A 20,127-nucleotide genomic window follows, 5' to 3' on the forward strand; every position below is an offset into this window, starting at 1 on the left:
CTCAACCATAGACATATCCTGCAACCAATGCACTCCTTGAGATAACATTGCATCTTGAGAGACACACTCGCTTCTCATCCACCAAAAACATCCCAGAGCATATGTGATTGCATATAGAGAGACATCCTTGCTTTGCATCTGCCGAATACAGCCCAAAGCTTCTTGGCCAAGCATATAGAGAGACACCCTCATTGAACTCTGTCCAAAGCTTCAAGAACCTGACCCTATTGGGCATATTCCGCAATTAGTGCACTCCATGAAACAACATGCATCTGGAGAGACACTCTCCCTTCGCATCAGCTAAAACAACCTAGAGTGTATGTGTTTGCATCTAGAGAGACACCCTCGCTTCGCATCTACTAAAAAATGCCCGGAGCTCCTTGGCCCTAACCAAGTTGGGCATATCCTGCAATCAATGCATTCCAAGAGACGACATCCGAGACACAAAGCCCCTCAAGCACTTTTTGTGCTTTATGAATTATTTTGCCCATATCAGCATCTTGTGTAATGCCACATGCCTTCAAGGTGCAAGTGTACATCATTGCATTTGGAGAGATGTCATCTCTCTGCATTTGCTGAAAATAGCTCTCTCTTCCTGACCTCACTCTATTGGACTTATCTTGCAACGACTGCACTCCTTGAGACAACATTGCAGCAGGAGAGACACCCTCGCTTCGCAAAACATTCCAGAACATATATGATTGCATATATGGAGACATCCTTGCTTCGCATCCACCAAAAACAGCAGAGCTTCTTGGTCCTACCTTGGAGTATCCCACAACCAATGCACTCCAAGAAACATCATCCCGAACATGAAGCTCCTCAAGCACTTTTCGTGCTTTATGAAGTGTGCCACATCTGACATACATGGCGACCAAGGCAGTGCCAAAAGCACGAGTTTTCTTTCGGCCCCGAAATTCCTGACAATATCATCTTGAATTCTTTTGCCCATATCAGCATCCTATGTAATGCCACATGCCTTCAAGATGCAAGTGTACGTGATTGCATTTGGAGAGATGCCCTTTCTCTGTATCTGCTGAAAACAACCGAGACCTTTCTGACTCGGACCCTTGCCTTCAAGATACATCTAGAGAGACACCCTCGCTTCGCATCTGCCACCAACAAGGAGGTCTTGACGTAGCCCACCAGACTTAGTTCATTTGGAGGGACACCCTCGCTTTGCATCCGTCAAAAACAACACGGAGCTTCTTTTCCAAGCGTATGGTAAGACACCCTCGCTTTGCATCCATCGAAAACAGCCCAGGGCTTTAAGATGCAAGCGTATGCGATTTCATCTAGAGAGACACCCTCGCTTCGCATCCGTCGAAAACAGCCTAGAGCTTCTTGGCCTTGATCTTGTTGGGTATATCCTGCAATCGGTGCACTCCATGAGACGACATGCATCTAGAGAGACACCCTCTCTTCACATTAGTTGAAAATAGCCTAGAGCATATGTGATTGCATCTAGAGAGACACCCTTGCTTCATATCCGCTCAAAAACACCCAGAGCTATTTTGCCCTAACCAAGTTGGACATATTCTACAACCAATGCATTCTTTTTTCCATATCAACATCTTGTGTAATGCTACATGCCTTCAGGGTGCAAGTGTATGTGATTGCATCTAGAGAGACACCCTCGCTTCGCATCTATTGAAAAAAACCCAGAGCTTCTTGGCCTTGACCCTATTGGGTATATCCCGCAATCGGTGCACTCCATGAGACAACATGCATCTAGAGAGACACCCTCTCTTCACATTAGCTGAAAACAACCTATAGCTCATGTGATTGTATCTAGGGAGACACCCTTACTTCGTATCCGCTCAAAAATCCGCAGATATGATACAATCAGCTCCATATTCAATAAAGAAATTAAAATGAACTTGGATGAAGCAAAAATAAAGAGAACATACCTCTGATTAGCTAACAAAATCTATAATGCTCTACTAAAAATATCCACATTATCACAAAAGCTTATGGCTACTAAATTAGAAAACATCTCAAGCATCCAGAAAACCTTGCATACATTGTGATACAGTGTACCCTCATCCTCACTCCAAAATAATAGAAGACCAACATAACTTCTAAATAGAGACATAAGCTCTACACAACCTACATACCAAAAACTTGGAACAATACGATTGCCTACAATGTGCGAGCCAAGAGGTGTGTGGGTGTGTGGGTGTGTGAGGACAGAGGCTGTCAGATGTGTGAGGGTGTGTGAGGACAGAGGCTGCCAGATGGCACCAACTTGCAAGAGTGGAGATTTTCTATAGTAGGTAGTAGGTAGGGCTAGTGCAGGCAACACCATGTGCTACATGCAATGATCTAGATCCCATAATAATGGCTTTGCATGGATTTACTTGATACCTTTCTAATAAGCAACTGCTCAGCCCCTCACCAGAATGCCAAAAGATCCCTCTTTTGTCTAGTAGTCCCCAGCTTGTTTGCGCCCTAAAATGCACAAACAACATGGACGATGGGTGGCACCACTATTAGCTCCTTGTCTCAAGAAAACAAAATTTTAAGCACTGTTAGGAAATAAGACGTAGCTAAATAGATAATTGAGTAGATTACTTAATGGAGAGAGACAGATTTAGATACATGAGATTATAGAGTAGAGAGAGAGAGAGAGAGAGAGAGAGAGAGAGTACACACGATATACGTGGTTCACCCAATGTGGGCTACGTCCACGGGAAAGCAGCCAATCAATGGCTTTAGTACTTGAAAACAAGAAGTAGTTTACAAAGGGATTATACCCTTAATGGAGCTCCCGCCTTGCTTCACTCTCACCACCTCACACTCACCTTGTTGCATCAACTTCACACTCTGAAATGTGTGTAGAAATGGCCTCCTTTTATAGGCCAAAAGGGCTACCCTCTCTCATGAGAGGCAGCCATGTGTAGCCGCCCTTGTGTAGATAAGTCCAAATCGGACCCTCCAATCCGCCCATGTGTGGCCGCCCTTGAGAAGACAAATCCCCTTTTGAATTTGGCCACCGGCCATTGACTACCGGCCAACCGATGGTTGTTTTCTGACCACTTTCGGCTGCCCTCCGGCCATAATATTTCGGCGAAAAGGAATATTCCGGCGAGGGGAAAAAAAGTCTCGGGGGCTTCCGCCCCCGAGCCCCATAAAGTTGCCCCTGGTTTTTGACTGTGTGAAAATTTTGGTTTCCAGTGAGTGATTTACCTTTAGGCACGATGGCTTCTCCTCATAATGGGGGCCTTACAAATGTGTGATTTTACCACAGAAAATTGCAAGGGTAAATCGGGCTCCATACTTAACAATCTCCCACTTGGAAATTGATCTCCAAACCAAACCTTTTACTGCTTTCCATTCTGGCTTCTTATCCTTGAATGCCGATTGAAGATGAGCAAAAGCTCAACTTCTCCTTGTTGACCACCTTTGTAAACATGTCTGCAAGATTTTCACTTGTATGCACCTTTCCTAGCTTTAGCTGTCCCTCTTCCAAAAGAGTGCGTATGAAGTGATATCTCACCTCAATGTGCTTTGTCCTTGAATGAAAGGCTGAGTTCTTCGCAAGATGGATAGCGCTTTGGCTATCACTGTACAAGACACAATTGTCTTGTTTGAATCCAAGCTCTTCTAAGAATCTGTGAAGCCACAGAATTTCTTTGCTTGCCTCCGTCATTACTACATACTCTGCTTCCGTGGTAGAAAGTGAAACCACTTTCTACAGCTTTGAAGCCCAGCTTACTGCTGTGCCTCCAACCGTGAACACATAGCCAGTAGTGCTCCTTCGAGTATCTTTGTCACCTGCCATATCTGCATCAGCATACCCTTCTAGAAAAATATCAGTTCCTCCAAAATACAAAGCATTTGTTGTTGTCCCTTTTAGATACCTAAGTATCCACTTCACAGCTTGCCAATGCTCTTTACCTGGGTTGTCCATGAACCTACTCACAACTCCCACTACATGTGCAATGTCTGGCCCTGTCTAGACCATAGCATACATTAGAGAACCTACCGCTGCAGCATATGAAACTTTAGACATATAGGCTATCTCCTCTTGTGTCTTTGGACACATATCCTTCGTTAGTTTAAAATGACCAGCCAAAGGTGTAGAAACTGGTTTTGCATTTTGCATTGCTAACCTTTCTAGTACCTTCTTGATGTAATCTTCTTGAGATAGCTTTATTGTCTTCTTCGTCCTGTCCCTTGATATTTTCATACCAAGTATCCTCTTTGCAGCACCTAAATCTTTCATTGAAAAAGATTTAGACAGCTCCTCTTTTAGGTCTTTGATGTCCTGCATGTTAGCACTTGCAATCAACATGTCATCAACATACAACATTAGGATGATGAATTTCCCATCTCCCAAATTCTTCGCGTAGACGCAATGATCCGAGTTGCATCTTGTGAATCCATGATCCAACATCCATCGATCAAACTTCAAGTACCATTGTCTTGATGCTTGCTTTAAACCATACAAGCTCTTCTTTAATCTGCAAACCATTTTCTCCTTACCTTTTACTTCATACCCCTTTGGTTGAAGCATATAGATTTCCTCCTCTAAGTCACCATGAGGGAATGCCGTATTTACATCCATTTGCTCGAGATTTAGATCATGAGTAGCCACAAGGCTTAAGACAAGCCTAATTGAGTTCATTTTTACAACAGGAGAAAATATTTCATTGAAGTCAATACCTTTCTTTTGAGAAAACCCTTTTACCACAAGCCTAGACTTGTACCTTTTCTTCCCACCATCTTCTTCCTTCACCTTGTACACCCATTTGTTTTGAAGTGGCCCGCTTACCTTTAGGAAACTCAACCAATTCCCATGTTTGGTTGCGATGTAGTGAGTCCATCTCGCAAGCATGCTCTTCGTCCATTCTTCTTTGGATTCATGTTGCATAGCTTCTTTGTATCATTCCAGCTCTCCAGAATCTGAGATCAAGACATGGTTGAAGGAAGGAACAAACATTTCTGGAGGTCTACTTGCTCTTGTAGATCTTTGGGGAATAGGTTGAGGCTCCTCATTTGGTTGACGTTGTTGCACATTGTCACCGTTTGGAGTCCTTGAGTCTTCACCGTCCTCAAGCTCCATGTACTCATCACCGGTTTCTTTTGTTTGTTTTCTTTCCAAGTAATCTTTGTACATATTTTGTTCGTTAAAAATTACATCCCTACTCCTTAAGATTTTACCATCTTCAGGATTCCATAGGCGATACCCAAAGTCACCTTCTCCATAGCCAATGAAGAAACACTTTTTGGACTTTGCATCTAGCTTTGATCTTAGGCTTTTATCTATGTGCATGAAAGCCTCACACCCAAACACTTTGAGAAATGCATAATTCACCGGTTTACCTATCCATGCCTCTTCTGGAACTCCCCCATCCAATGCCGTTGAGGGGGACCGATTGATTAAGTACACAGACGTACTTACAGCTTCCGCCCAAAGCTCAAGCGGTAGGCCTGCATGTAGCCGCATGCTTCGTGCTCGCTCCATGATTGTCATGTTCATCCTTTCCAAAATCCCATTTTGTTGAGGTGTCCTTGGGGTTGTCCTTTGCCTCCGAATGCCATTGCTAGCACAAAAGCTTTCAAAAGCTTGGCTGCAATATTCACCTCCATTGTCGGATCTGAGGCATTTAACCTTGGTACCTGTTTCATTCTCCACAAAGGCTTTCCACCTTTGAAATATCAAAAATACATCGGATTTATTCTTCATGACATAAACCCATGTTTTTCTAGTCGCATAGTCTATGAATGTTACATAGTACAATGAGCCACCAAGTGATGGTGTACTTGCAGGACCCCAAACATCAGAATGAACCAACTCAAGTTTTTTATTTTTTCTTTCATTTCCTGATTTTTGAAATTTTACCCTCTTTTGTTTACCATAAACACAATCTTCACAAAACTCTAAGTCCACTTCTTTCAAACCTGGTAGAAGCTTCTTTGTTTGAAGGATTTGCATTCCTTTGGAACTCATATCCCCAAGCCGGTAGTGCCACACGGCACTGTCACCATCTGTAGTTACTGCACAAGCTGAAGGTTGTTGAGATGTCGAGCTCTACATCTTGAGCTGGCATCCACTACGGGTCTTGGCCGCTTACGATATTTACTCACTGGCGCGTTAGGTGACCGACACGGAGGATCTCTTCTAGTGATTCTACAACTGGACTACACTTATAGTGCCAGCCTAGTACGCTTCTAGCGAGTTCACACTTAGTGACTGCATGTACATATGTGCTACTTTTCAGTTTTAGCACTTAGCCATTTTGTACTCTCTTTTCTGTGAGAAGAAGAAGAAGATTTCCATCTCTGTGTGCTTTTTGTTTGTCTTGTGTAGCTCTCTTGCATCCTCTTTCTTTACATGGTATCAGAGCCTGGTGTAGGCAAGAGAGGCTAAGAGAGCAAGAGCATCACAATCCCTTCGTTCACAATCCACGGCCAGATGTTTTTCGTACAAGTTTCTGAACAGGTCTCCAAAGTGCAGTACACAGAGATTTACTGTACAAGTACAGTGGTTGTATGTACGCTTGATTGTGGACACTCGTTGAGTGTAGAAAGCGTTACAGGTACCACAATAGCAGGTTCAACAGATTTACATGTTTTTGCAGATTGCAGCTATTTTGTCTTAGTGCTTCAAGATGTCTGACGGTTTCAGTCAGATTGTTACTGAGAAGCTTGAGAAAAATAACTACCCTGCATGGAAGTTCAGAATAACAAATTTCCTAAAAGGAAAAGGTTATTGGGACTATGTAGAAGGAGACAATGAAAAAGAACTAGAGATTCCCGAGGCAAATGCTACAGCAGAACAAAGGAAATCTTTGAGGGACTGGCAACAAGGCCAAAGCAAAGTGATGTATTGGATTTCTATGAGCATCACAAATGGCATGATGGGCTATCTATACAGGATGCTGAAACCCCCGCCATTGCATGGAAAAACTTAGGCAGAGTGTTCGAGGTGAACACCAAGGCCATGAAGCTTTAACTAAAGTCGGAGTTGAATCAGGTTAAGAGGAACAACCTCTCCATCAATGATTATGCTTTGAAGATCAAGAGTATCATCGAAGCTCTTAGATCTATTAAAGTCTCAGTGGAAGACGATGACATTGTCCGTGCATGCTTGGATGGTCTAGGAGATGAGTATGTACATTTCAGGTCTTCCATGAATACAAGAGACGACATCCCCGTGTTCCAAGATTTGATTTCTATGCTTATTCTTGAGGAGAAGAACCTTGACACATCTTCTTCTCATGGCATAAATAATTTTGAACAGGCCTTCTATTTTAACTCCAACAGAGGTAGAGGTAGAGGTCGTGGTCAAGGCCCAAGGGGTTGCAAGAGCCAATTTCAAGAAGGTCAATCAAATCAAAACAATACAGGTGGCAGGGGAAACCAGTCTCAAGGCAGGGGGAGTCAAAGAGGTCGTGGTGTAGGATCAAGCAGGCAGCAATATACTGCAGATAGCAGAGAATGTTGGACTTGTGGTGAAAGAGGTCACATGTCACGTGACTTTCCAAAGGGAAAAGCAAGTGGAAAGAGAGAACAGGGCAACTATGCATCTACTAGCAGAGATGCAGATGATAGCAAAAACGAGCGCATGTTTGTTATGCAGCATGTAATGAATACAATGACTGCAGAGAATTCCACCCAAGATGATGTTTGGTATGTGGATTCAGGCGCCTCTAATCACATGACGTCTCATGGAGAGTGGTTTAGAGATATGCGCAAACCAGATGTGTCAGGCTATGTGCAGACAGGAGATGACACAGCTCACCCCATTGCTCATGTAGGGGACATACCTCTAAATACGAAGAGTGGGAAATCAAAGTACTTAGCAGATGTACTTCATGTCCCAAACATTACAAAGAATCTTGTTTCTGTTGGACAAATGGTTGAGCAGGGTTTGCAGGTTCGCTTCAATCCAAATGGCTGTTATGTAGAAGATTTCCAGAATGGCTGTAAGCTGATCACAGAGGGCAAATGTGTGGGAAGAATTTTTACGCTGATTGTAGACATGCCTAAGGTAAAAGCTGCATTATTTGCACAGGGCACAGGTGTTGTGGCTGATGTTGATATTTGGCACAAATGGATTGGCCATGTCAATGAGCAGAGATTGCGCAGCATGCAATCAAAACAGATTGTAAAATGTTTGCCCAAATTCAAGGTCGATGGTATGCATAAAGTGTGTGCAGCATGCCAGTTTGGAAAACAGTCAAAGGGCTCATTTCCACATGAGCGCAATGTATGTAAAAAGCCACTTGAGGTGGTGCACACAGATGTTTGGTCCAACCGATACTGCAAGTATACATGGTTGTAGGTATTATGTCTCTTTAATTGATGACCATACAAGAAAAGTATGGGTCTACTTCATGCGTAAAAAAAGTGAAGTGTTTGGTCACTTTCAGGACTTCAAAGTCATGATTGAGAAGGAGACAGATATGCAATCAAGACATTGAGGTCAGATGGAGGGGGAGAGTACTTCTCCAACGATTTTTTAGATTTTCTGCGAATGCATGGTATACGCAGACAGTTTACATGCACATATACTCCACAGCAGAATGGGGTCGCAGAAAGGAAAAATAGGCACATTGCAGAGGTTGCACGTGCATTGATGAATGAGAATAACATGCCTCATCATTTCTGGGCTGAAGCTATAAATACAGCTCTGTACATTATGAGCAGGACACCTACAACTGCGGTGCATGATGTAACACCTGAGGAAAAGTTTACAGGTACAAAGCTTGATTTGGCACACTTGAAAGTGTTTGGCTGCATAGCTTACATGCATGTACCAGATGAGTTGTGTGGAAATTGGATCCTAAAGCAGAGAAATGTATTCTTGTGGGATATTCCCTTGAACAAAAGGGGTACAGGTGCTACAATATTACTACACGAGAATTACGAGTGAGCAGAGATGTAGTCTTTGATGAGATGAGCAGCTAGTACAGTAATGCACATGGCACTATTGGGGCTGATGTAAAAGATGATGTGGTTGTACAAAATGTGAGGCTGCAGTCCACAGGTTTTGAGTGGACCACAAGAGTCCTCTTCTCGTGGCTCTGTTGAGAAGCCATGGAATGGTAGACTACGTACGCAGGTTACTCCACCAACAGGTATAGGGAATGTATCACGAAAAGGAAAGGAAAAGGTTGATGAACCTCCCCTTATGGCTGATGCATCATCAAGTTTTTCACATGTAGACATGGATTCAGATGGTTCTGAACAAATTCTTGATGAGGAATTTGGAATTCCGGCTGTCAGGACACCTGGTGTAAGGAAAGTACAAGAAGATGCTAGAGGGCAAAGGAGTGACCCATGACCGCGTAGATCTAACAGAGTCAGAAATCCATTTCAGAAATTGACTTATGATGGGTATCTAGCGCATCACCAAGCCTACATGGCTAAGGTGATACAGGATGTGGAGCCCACATGTTTTGAGGATGCAGTTGGAAATGTGCATTGGAATGACGCAATGAATGAAGAGATGGCTACATTGGAAGCAAACGACACATGGGAGTTGGTGCCATTGCCAAGTGGCAAGAAAGCTATTGGCTGTAAATGGGTGTATAAAACCAAGCATAAGGCTGATGGTAACATTGAGCGTCACAAGGCAAGGCTGGTCGCAAAGGGCTATGCACAAACGTATGGCATAGACTATGAGGAGACCTTTGCTCGAGTGGCAAAGATGACGACTGTGAGAGCTGTCATAGCAGTGGCTGCATCTAGAGGATGGATTATGCATCAAATGGATGTAAAGAATGCCGTCTTGAATGGTGAGTTGCAAGAGGAAGTGTATATGGATCAGCCACCTGGTTATGTCGATCCAGGTTACCCAGATTATGTATGCAGACTTCTCAAAGCTTTGTATGGTTTGAAGCAGGGCTCTAGAGCATGGTATGACAGGATTTCCAAGTATCTTGTCAGTATTGGGTTTAGGAGAGCTCATTCTGATCATTCACTCTATGTACGTGAGAGTGATGTGGGGATTGTGGTCATTACCATATATATATATGACCTTATTATTGTGGGTGACAATGCTATGGAGATTGACCATGTGAAGGGTCTTCTCAAACATGAGTTTGAAATGAAAGATTTGGGCGAGTTGCACTACTTTCTTGGCATTGAGGTGATCAGGACTCCAGAGGGTGTATGGCTCACAGAGACAATATGCTTTGGACATGTTGTCAAAGTATGGTATGGCTGATTGTAAGCCAATTTCTATTCCCTTGGATGTGAATGCAAAGCTGAGTGCAGAGAAGGGTGATGTTGTTGAGGATGTCAATATGTACAGAAAAATTGTGGGTAGTCTAATCTACTTGACTATCACGAGGCCAGACTTGAGCTACACAGTAGGCTTGGAGAGTCAGTTCATGCAGCTTCCGAGGAAGCCACATTTGGATGGAGTACGACGCACACTTCGGTATGTGCAAGGGACTCTTGACTATGCATTGTTCTATGCAGCAGATGCGCCATTAGCATTGTATGGGTATACAGATGCAGATTGGGCAGGTAGCATTGTTGATAGGAGATCTACGAGTGGCTTCATGTTCTCTTTTGGGAGTGCTGCTGTTACTTGGAGCAGCAAAAGACAGCCTACGGTTGCTTTATCGAGCACAGAGACCAAGTACAGAGGTGCAGCAGTTGCAGCGTGCGAGGTAGCTTGGCTACGCACATTACTTGAGGACTTGGGAGTGCAGGTGGACCAGCAGATTGTCATCCATTGTGACAACCTCAGCAGCATGCAGTTGGCCAAGAACCCAGTGTTCCATGCCAAGACCAAGCACATAGAGGTCCATTACCACTACGTTCGAGAGCGAGTGGTGGCGGGCGACATCGACTTGGTCTACGTCAGCACAGAGGAGCAGATAGTGGATATCTTTACCAAGGCCCTCGGAGTTGAGAAGCTTCGACGTTTTCGGACTATGCTTGGACTCTGCGACATGCAGAGCTCGAGGGGGAGTGTTGAGATGTCGAGCTCTACATCTTGAGCTGGCATCCACTACGGGTCTTGGCCGCTTACGATATTTACTCATTGGTGCGTAAGGTGATCGACACGGAGGATCTCTACCAGTGATTCTACAGCTGGACTACACTTATAGTGCCAGCCTAGTAAGCTTCTAGCAAGTTCACACTTAGTGACCGCATGTACATATGTGCTACTTTTCAGTTTTAGCACTTAGTCATTTTGTACTCTCTTTTCTGTGAGAAGAAGAAGAAGCTTTCCATCTCTGTGTGCTTTGTGCTTGTCTTGTGTAGCTCTCTTGCATCCTCTTTCTTTACAAAGGTTGCGTCCTCATAGTACACAAGTAAAGTGTACCAACCTTTTCTCCCTTGGCAACCACCAAAGATCCCTTTGAGATCTTCCACCGTTTGTTTCCGAATGCAATGTTGTGACCTTCATCGTCCAATTGTCCTGTAGAGATCAAATTTTTCCGAAGAGAAGGAACATGCCTAACATCTTTAAGCTTCCATTCATTTTCGTTAGCAGTTTTGACAAAAACTGTACCTTTGCCGACAATCTCACGAGCTTCATCATCTGCCAAGTATACATACCCAAAATTACCTTTGGTGTAATCTTGGAAATGTTGCTTGTGTGGTGTTGCATGGAATGAAGCCTCGGAATCTACTATCCAGGAATTAGACACATTGTCTAATGAGAGAATTAGAGCATCTTGCTCTACTTTACCTGCCACATTGGCCTCCGATGTTGGCTTGTTGTCTTGAGACTCAGTCTCCTTCTTCTTCTTGGACCAGCAATCCTTCTTGACGTGGCCCTTCTTGTCGCAATTCCAACATTCAAGAACTGACTTTGTGCGTGACTTGCTTCGTCTTGAGCGATCACAACCCTTCTGGTTTTTAAACCTCTCCTTAGGCCTTCCTCTTGTTTCCACTAACAATGCAGCACTTGATGATTCTCCTGTGCTTCTCCTTCGTATTTCCTCACTTAGGAGAACACCCACAACATCATCAAACTTAAGAGTATTTGTACCAGAGATAGAATTACTTACAGCCATCACAAGGCTGTCCCAACTATCCAGTAGAGATGATAGTATAAGGAGAGCTCGCACTTCATCATCGAAATTGATTTTTACCGATCGAAGTTGACTTAGGTTTGTGTTAAAGTCATTTAGGTGTTCTGCAACTGAACCATTCTCTGCCATCTTTAGATTGAACAAGCGCTTTATAAGAAATACCTTATTGGATGCCGATGGTTTCTCGTAGAAGTCGTCAAGTGACTTCATCAAGTCCTCCGTGGTCTTCATCTCCAAAACATTGAAGGCCACCATTGACGCCAAGCTTAACCGGATTGTTCCCAGTGCCTTTCGATCAAGGACAATCCATGCTTCATCTGCCATTGTTGCGTGCTTCTTCGCAAGACTGCCTAGTGGCAAATAGAGGTCCTTCTGGTAGAGATAGTCTTCAATCTGCATCTTCCAATGTTGGTAGTTTTTGCCGTTGAACTTCTCAATCTTGAGCTTCCCTTCCTCCACCGTAACTCCCACTCAATTCAAGGAATCATTTCCTTGAGATAATTTAGCTACGAGCAGACTTTGCTCTGATACCAGTTGTTAGGAAATAAGACGTAGCTAAATAGATAATTGAGTAGATTACTTAATGGAGAGAGATAGATTTACATACACGAGATTATAGAGTAGAGTAGAGTAGAGAGAGAGAGAGAGAGAGAGAGAGAGAGAGAGAGAGAGAGAGAGAGAGAGAGAGAGAGTACATACGATATACGTGGTTCACCCAATGTGGGCTACGTCCACGGGAAAGCAGCCACTCAATGGCTTTAGTACTTGAAAACAAGAAGTAGTTTACAAAGGGATTATACCCTTAATGGAGCTCCCGCCTTGCTTCACTCTCACCACCTCACACTCACCTTGTTGCATCAACTTCACACTCTAAAATGTGTGTAGAAATGGCCTCCTTTTATAGGCCAAAAGGGCTGCCCTCTCTCATGAGAGGCAGCCATGTGTAGCCGCCCTTGTGTAGATAAGTCCAAATCGGACCCTCCAATCCGCCCAAGTGTGGCCGCCCTTGAGAAGACAAATCCGCTTTTGAATTCGGCCACCAGCCACCATTGAATTCGGCCATCGGCCACCGGCCATTGACTTCCGACCACCGGCCACTGGCCATTGACTACCGGCCAATCGACAGTTGTTTTCCGACCACTTTCGGCCGCCGTCCGGCCATAATATGCCGGCGAAAAGGAATATTCCGGCGAGGGAAAAAAAAAGTATCGGGGGCTTCCGCCCCCGAGGCCCCTAAAGTTGCCCCTGGTTTTTGACTGTGTGAAAATTTTGGTTTCTAGTGAGTGATTTACCTTTAGGCACGATGGCTTCTTCTCATAATGGGGGCCTTACAAATGTGCGCTTTTACCACAGAAATTTGCAAGGGTAAATCAAGCTCCATACTTAACAAGCACATGAAGAAGAATGAAAGGTGCTTTACAACTTTATTTACATGCAATGCTTAGGAATTGGTTTCTCACCATTACGATCTGCGATTCAACTGCAAGCTATTGCCATGAAACCGGCAGGTGTGGCTGTACTGTATTTGTGTGTGTAAGGAAGTCATGTGTCTACTGTGACGGCCGTTCAAACTAAGTGAGAACAACTGCAACACAAAGCAAATGAGGGATTAGAACTGTGTGGCTTCAAACCACCTTGTAGCATGTGTCAGGCCATGGCCACTCACAAACTCACAATAGGCGGTGGCAAGCTTGCTTGCCCAGCTACATGTGAAGAAGGTTTTTTAGAGAGGATGGAGAGCGCTCCCAATCCTTCCCTGCTCTGATGTCGTCCTTTACTTTTATGGAGGGTAGAGACTCTCCACCTTTGGCCTTCATGGGTGGCCTCGCCCAATCTCGTGTTGGTGCTGCACCTTATCATGGAGGAGGCCCTCTCCTATCATGGAGGAGGCCCTCTCCTCCATCTTCTAAATATGCAGACGACTCAGCTACACCAAAATCCTGATGGCTCTGCTCGACCCCGACCCGCAGGCCCCATTGTTGTCCTTCAAAGTCACAGATAGAAAGACTCTGCACCCGTCCTTCAGAGAAGGAGAGAGATGGCGATGGAAGAGAGAGAGAGAGAGAGAGAGAGAGAGAGAGAGAGAGACTGCTCATTGCCACTTCCATGCATCGGCATCGCCCTGTCCCCAGTCTTCGACTCCGCCTCCATCGTTGCTGCATGCCTACGTGTCTGCTCCGTTTCTCCATTACAGTCACCACGCCTCTCAAGTTTGAGCCCTCGGCACGTTCACCTAGGAGGGAAAGAATGCGAGCAGCGACAAAAATTCAAATTCACACATCGCGTGTCTTTTCTCTCTCTCTCTCTCTCTCTCTCTCTCTCTCTCTCTCTCCCAAGCTCAAGGTAGGATATGTTGACACGTGTAAATGACTCCCCCCTCCGCCATATTATGTTAGTAGATAGAAGTAGATTCCTTTTTGACAATTAATTGGTCAGCAAAGTATTTTTGGCCAACGGAGCTTGGCTTATTAGTTGATATGCATGCCTTCTTCACACTCTTACTACAAACTAGTTTGGCCACCATAATGCTTACGGCGATGACGACATAGGAACAATGGCAGAGACTGAAGAAGCAATTCATGCGGAGTATCCGGGCGCCGAGACTGGCTATCAGAGGCTCTCTGACTCCATGTGCGCCTCTCACTATGCTGCGTCGCTGAAGTGTATGCTCTGTTTTATCCCTGTGTGTGTGTGAGAGAGAGAGAGAGAGAGAGAGAGAGAGAGAGATGTCTTCTGAGGGCGAGGAGACATTTTTTATGTGAATTGTGATCAACTATGCCCGTTCCCACACGTTTGAAAGACATTTCTATTTGTAGACCTTTTTAGCTCAGTGTGGATCTTGCAATTACAGATAGATTGCTTGGACTTCTTCCAGACGATTGGGCACATCATCCAAAGATTTGAAGGACCTTAGGAGTTTTGATGGGTGAGGGTAAAGCACCGTTTGATGATGGTCAAACCCCTACCCTTATTCATCCTTCAGCCCTCTCTCATGAAGGATTTACCTTTTGTTCATTTGTATCTCCACTATTCATGGAGGAGACACTTGGAAGAGGGTTTTCTTCATTGGGCTACCTGGACAACACTCATGTAAAGGTAGGACATGTGGTAGGTGAACCGTTCTGAGAGAGAGAGAGAGAGAGAGAGAGAGAGAGAGAGATGATGATGTATTTACCTCCTCGGGGGGCCAAAATGACCCATGGGACCCAAAATCTCATATATGAGACTCTCCCCTTCCCATGTGAAGGAGGGGACGTGTCTGATTCTGTGGTGATTTTGTTTGTGAGTGTGGTGTGATGTTCTAGCACTTTGGTAAGATAGATGCCTAGTGCTACTGGAGAGGGATGTGTTCTTGAGAGAAGCTCCTCAAATGTAGTACATCCTTGAATAAGTTGGGGAAAGTCGACCCGAATGTGTGCATATGTTGGACATTCAAGGGTTACATGTGCCTCATTTTCCAATGAATTCAAGTTGCATTGAGTGCGTCTTCTCATGTTTGCATCAATATTCAGCCATCCTCCCGTTTCACTTTTGAGCATGTGTGATCTTGTCCGCATCAAGGTGATGGCCCGTCTCGCACGGTAGGACATGGGTGTCCTGATATGTATTTGGGTTTCTCCGGTTTTGTACTCTTCCCAGTATCTCGTGTTTATGTGCTTGCAATAGTATTCAAACTTGGACTTGCGCATTGCATTCTTCCATTTGCTGCGAAGGGCCTCAAGTAATTGTAGTTCAAAATTCAGCTCGTGCTCATGCTCGGTACCTTCCTCTACATGCATGTCCACATGTGCTCCCACATTCCATTTAAAGAACCATTTTCTGATGTCCTCAACAAGGCTAGAGGTGAGAAACTTGCTTTTGTGGTTCTTTTGCGACTTACATCCTACCTCCCATGCTACGTGAGGCAAACGGTTATTAGGCATCAACTTCACCTTCAAGAGATATCTATGCATTCTTTTCAAAGCAAGCATTTCCAATGGTCTTTGTATAGTCTCCAATAACATCACTGAGTATGGTGTTGTGGTTTTTATCCCCATATGTCTACATAAGAACTTTTTCTGAATTTTCTCAATGTCATTCCATGTGCTGGCCGGAATACTTGGTCCCATACCTCTACCCTATACAATAGCGTTTGGACCACACACGCATTGAAAGCCATGGACTTTATTTCCCACATTCTAGTGACGCTTTGTTTGCACATGTTTTCAAACTCGTAATACCTTGCTTGTCCCGCCTCAATTCTTGTTTTTGCACATTGCCCCGATCTATGATTCGAGGGTATAATGATGCCCAATTATTTAAAGCTATCCATTGCTTGAATCTCTTGCCCATCGTACATAAGGGTGGGCTGATCCTTTGATTTGTGTGTACAAGTTGCTATACATTTTGTTTTTGTGACATTCACTGAGAGTCCTGTAGCTTCGCAGAAAGCATGTACCGCATCCAAAAGTTTTTGCAAGAGAGACATGCTATGCGCTAAAAGAACCACATCATCAGTATAAATGAGGAGTAGCAAAGTAATGAGACCTATGTTTGGTGCATGTCACAAAACGGGAGCGTACACGAGCACTTAGAAAATCTGAAAATTATAATTCTTTGAAAACATGAGAGAAGGGAGAAGATCGACACAGTATTGGGGACCAGAAGATGGGTTGGTCCCCCCCCCGTTAAGAGTATTCTTTTATTCAGGGAGAATTCTTATACAAGCACGAGAACCCGAGGAAACCCCTCCGTTCTGTAATCTTAGACCCGAAGGTCGTGCTTTCCCGTAAAGGGCTTGGACACAAGGCCGTTCCTTCCTGTAAGGGACTTAGACGCGAAGCCGTACTTTCTCGTAAGGGACTTAGGCGTGAAGCCGTACTTTCCCGTAAGGGACTTAGGCGTGAAGCTGTACTTCCCGTTAAGGGCCTTCCCGTAAGACGGGAGATTCCTGCAAAACAAACCACACAAACACGCGACAACAATTTGTATTGCGAATCCACAATAGATACCTGTCGCTCTTGCGCGGGAAAAAGCGACTTCCGTGCTTCGTAGTCTCGCGATCTCTTGCGGCAGAGTCTTCTCTTGCTGATGTTGGTACCCCCTTTGAGTGAGGGCATGTGGTGCTTTTATAGCTCCCTGGCCACGGCACGAATAGCTGCTCGCGTAGAGATCGCGGCGGTTTTTTTTTTTTTAATAAATAAATTTATGGCGCTGTTCTACCCGAAATAGGGAGAGAGAATTCGCTGGCTGGTTTTGTTGCTTTATCTGCTAAGTGGCTGTCTACTTATTAAGTGGGCGGTCAGCATATTTTAAAATTGGTTTGAACCTGCCCAAAAACTCAATAAAACCTTATAAGTTAAAACCAATGCATTTCACAACACTTCCTAGGCGTCCCTGGATGCAACCACATGCACGAATGCAATGCAAACATAGATTCCTCGCGGGAAAGCGTCTGCCTTCCCGCGATTGTTCCTACTTTTTGTAAAAAGCTTCATTGAACCCATCTTTATTCTTGTGCTTGCGTTCTTACGCGTATTTTCTTACTCAGTTCGGATTTCCTCCTTAGCCTACGGGATGCCCCCTTACTGATGCACCCGTCACCCATCATGTGACGCATCAGGGGCACTCGTAACCCGGCCCTTTCCACCGAACGTACGGAAACTCCTTCGCGATGTTTACCGTCACCCATCAAATGACACATCAGAGTTGTCCGTTCCTGATGGCAGTTCCTGTAGCTACAATCTTTTAACAGTTCTTAGTGCACATAATAAAATATCCTAAAAAAGAAATTAATCATTAAAAATAAGAAAATAGTCCAATTAGCAACATCCCTCTGGCTTCTAAACAGTTGCCTCAACTGTAGTGCTTGGACATATACCCCCAGTATCTCGGGATAAGCTGCTAATTCCTCCTGCGTCATCCACTGAGCATCTAGATTCGAATAGTTCTTAAACTTAACCAAATACTTCCGTGTTATCTTCCCGGATTTGAGAGACCGCTCCTGATGACTTACTATCTACTCCGGTTGGAGTATTTCTTCTGTTTCCTCAACCTCAGGAGGTTCCTCAACACTAGGCTGGCTTGGAGGCGGTCCCACATATGGCCGGAGTAAACTGACATGGAAAGCATTATGGATCTTCCAATTAGGCGGTAGCTCTAATCGGAAAGCGACATCATTCACTCGCTCAGTGATCTTAAACGGCCCATAATAACGGGTAGAAAGTTTTACCACTTTCCCCTTATGAGACGCTTGTTTCTTAAGTCTTGCCTTCTCAAACTTGAGTAAGACTAACTGTCCGATTGTTAAGTCTAGATTCCTTCTATGCTTGTCTGCAGCTTTCTTATGCTTTTCCTGAGAGCGTAGAATAGCTCTCTTCACTTGCCCGTAGGCGGTGTCCAAATCCCGGACAAACTCATCTGCTGCAAAGATCTTATCCTAAGTTAAAAGGATAGGTGGAAGCAAAGGCTTACCATAGAGAATCTCAAAAGGTGCTTTCCCCGTCGATGAGTGTATGGTATTGTTATACGCATACTCGACAAGAGGCAGATATTTCTCCCGGTCAGATTGCCGGTCTGACACATAAGCTTTTAACATATCCAATACTGTGGAATTGGCTATCTCACTTTGCTCGTCCGTTTGAGGATGGTAGGCAGATGAAAAATTCAGCTTTGTACCAAGATATCCATCAAGGCACGCCAAAAATTTCCTGTCATGCGAGGATCTCGATCGCTCACAATAGACTTAGGAATTCCATGATTCTTAAAGATCTGTGCTAGAAAGACCCTAGCCATATTATCTGCTTTGATCGTTTTCTTGACTGGTATAAAGTGTGCTTGCTTGCTAAACCGGTCCACAATGGTCCAGATCGCGTCATTTCCGGTCTGAGTTCTAGGGAGGTCCATGATGAAGTCCATGGCAATACTTTCCCAAGGTTCATTAGACACAGGCAAAGGTTGTAGCAACCCAGGCGTCTTATGCCGATCACACTTCACTTTTTGGCAAACCAAGCATTCCCTGACATACTTATCAATGTTTGCTTTAAGGCTAGGCCAAAAGAAATATCTTTCCATTGCTAAGGTCGTAGGGAGAATACCCCGATGACCCGCATAAGGAGAAGCGTGTGCTTCATCCATGATCTTCTTTCTTAATGGTTTCGCCACACATATGGCCTGATGGTGGTAGAGATAACCGTCCCGAATGGAATAGGGAAACTCATTCTCTCCATGATGTAGCTTTTCCCAAATGGTGGAGAAGTCTGGATCATTCGGATACAAATCCGGTAGTGCTTCTAATTCTTGGTGATACACCGAAGTGATAGCGTTCACCCTTGGCCGCCTAGACAATGCGTCTGCGACCACATTCTTACTCCCAGCCGTGTGAAGGATCTGGAAGTGAAACATAGACAAAAAGTTTGCCCATCTCATCTGCTTCTCAGATAGTTTCCTTTGCGTAAGAAAATACCGCAAACTCTGGTGATCAGTCTTGATCACAAAATCCGCTCCTAGAAGATAGTGCTTCCAGTTGGATAAGGCGTGAATCAACCGTGAGTTCCTTTTCGTAGATTGATGCATGCAACTCTGCATCCTTAAGCTGTCTGCTTTCGTAGGCCACTGCATGGCCTTCTTGGTTTAACACTGCTCCGATGCAATCGCCTGAAGCATCGCAGTGAACCTCAAATGGTTTTCTTAAGTCAGGCACTATCAAAATAGGCCCATGGCTTAGCAAGTACTTGAGCCGATCAAAAGCTCCTTGTTGTGTCGATCCCCATCTGAAAGGAATCTTCTTCTTTGTCAAGTCATGAAGTGGTCCTGCTACATGAGCAAATCCTCGGACAAACCTTCGATAATATGAACATAATCCCAGGAAACTACGTACATCATGTACTGTAGTGGGAATAGGCCAATCTTCTACCACTCGGATCTTGGCAGGATCCATACTCACTTGATTGTGAGAGACTATATGGCCGAGATAGTGTATCTCTGAGAGAAAGAACTCGCTCTTCTTTGCATTCACATGCAACTCATGCTTTCACAATTCTTGAAACACTAAGTTTAAGTGCTTCCGATGTTCCTCTTCTGACTTAGAGAAGATGAGTATGTCGTCAAAGAATACTCCCGTAAAAACTCGATACGGGCT

The 20,127-nt window shown here is 44.4% G+C and overlaps 1 protein-coding gene and 1 pseudogene across 1 annotated transcript in view; one reads left to right on the forward strand and one right to left on the reverse strand.

The window, feature by feature from the left end:
• Nucleotides 1-2,394: 2,394 nt before the first annotated feature.
• LOC147452956 (uncharacterized) lies at nt 2,395-13,825 on the reverse strand (annotated as a pseudogene).
• A 666-nt stretch (nt 13,826-14,491) lies between these two features.
• The window catches only part of LOC147452957 (Cox19 family protein (CHCH motif)), a 31,169-nt gene continuing 25,533 nt past the window's right edge, over nt 14,492-20,127 (forward strand). Inside the window, exon 1 of the mRNA XM_086518507.1 lies at nt 14,492-14,671. Coding sequence (XP_086374633.1) covers nt 14,563-14,671 — 109 coding nt within the window. The 5' untranslated portion in view covers nt 14,492-14,562. The remainder of the gene's footprint in view (nt 14,672-20,127) is intronic.

The sequence above is a fragment of the Adiantum capillus-veneris genome, chromosome 8, assembly GCF_014529385.1.
Source record: "Adiantum capillus-veneris isolate H3 chromosome 8, ASM1452938v2, whole genome shotgun sequence".
Taxonomy (NCBI): domain Eukaryota; kingdom Viridiplantae; phylum Streptophyta; class Polypodiopsida; order Polypodiales; family Pteridaceae; genus Adiantum; species Adiantum capillus-veneris.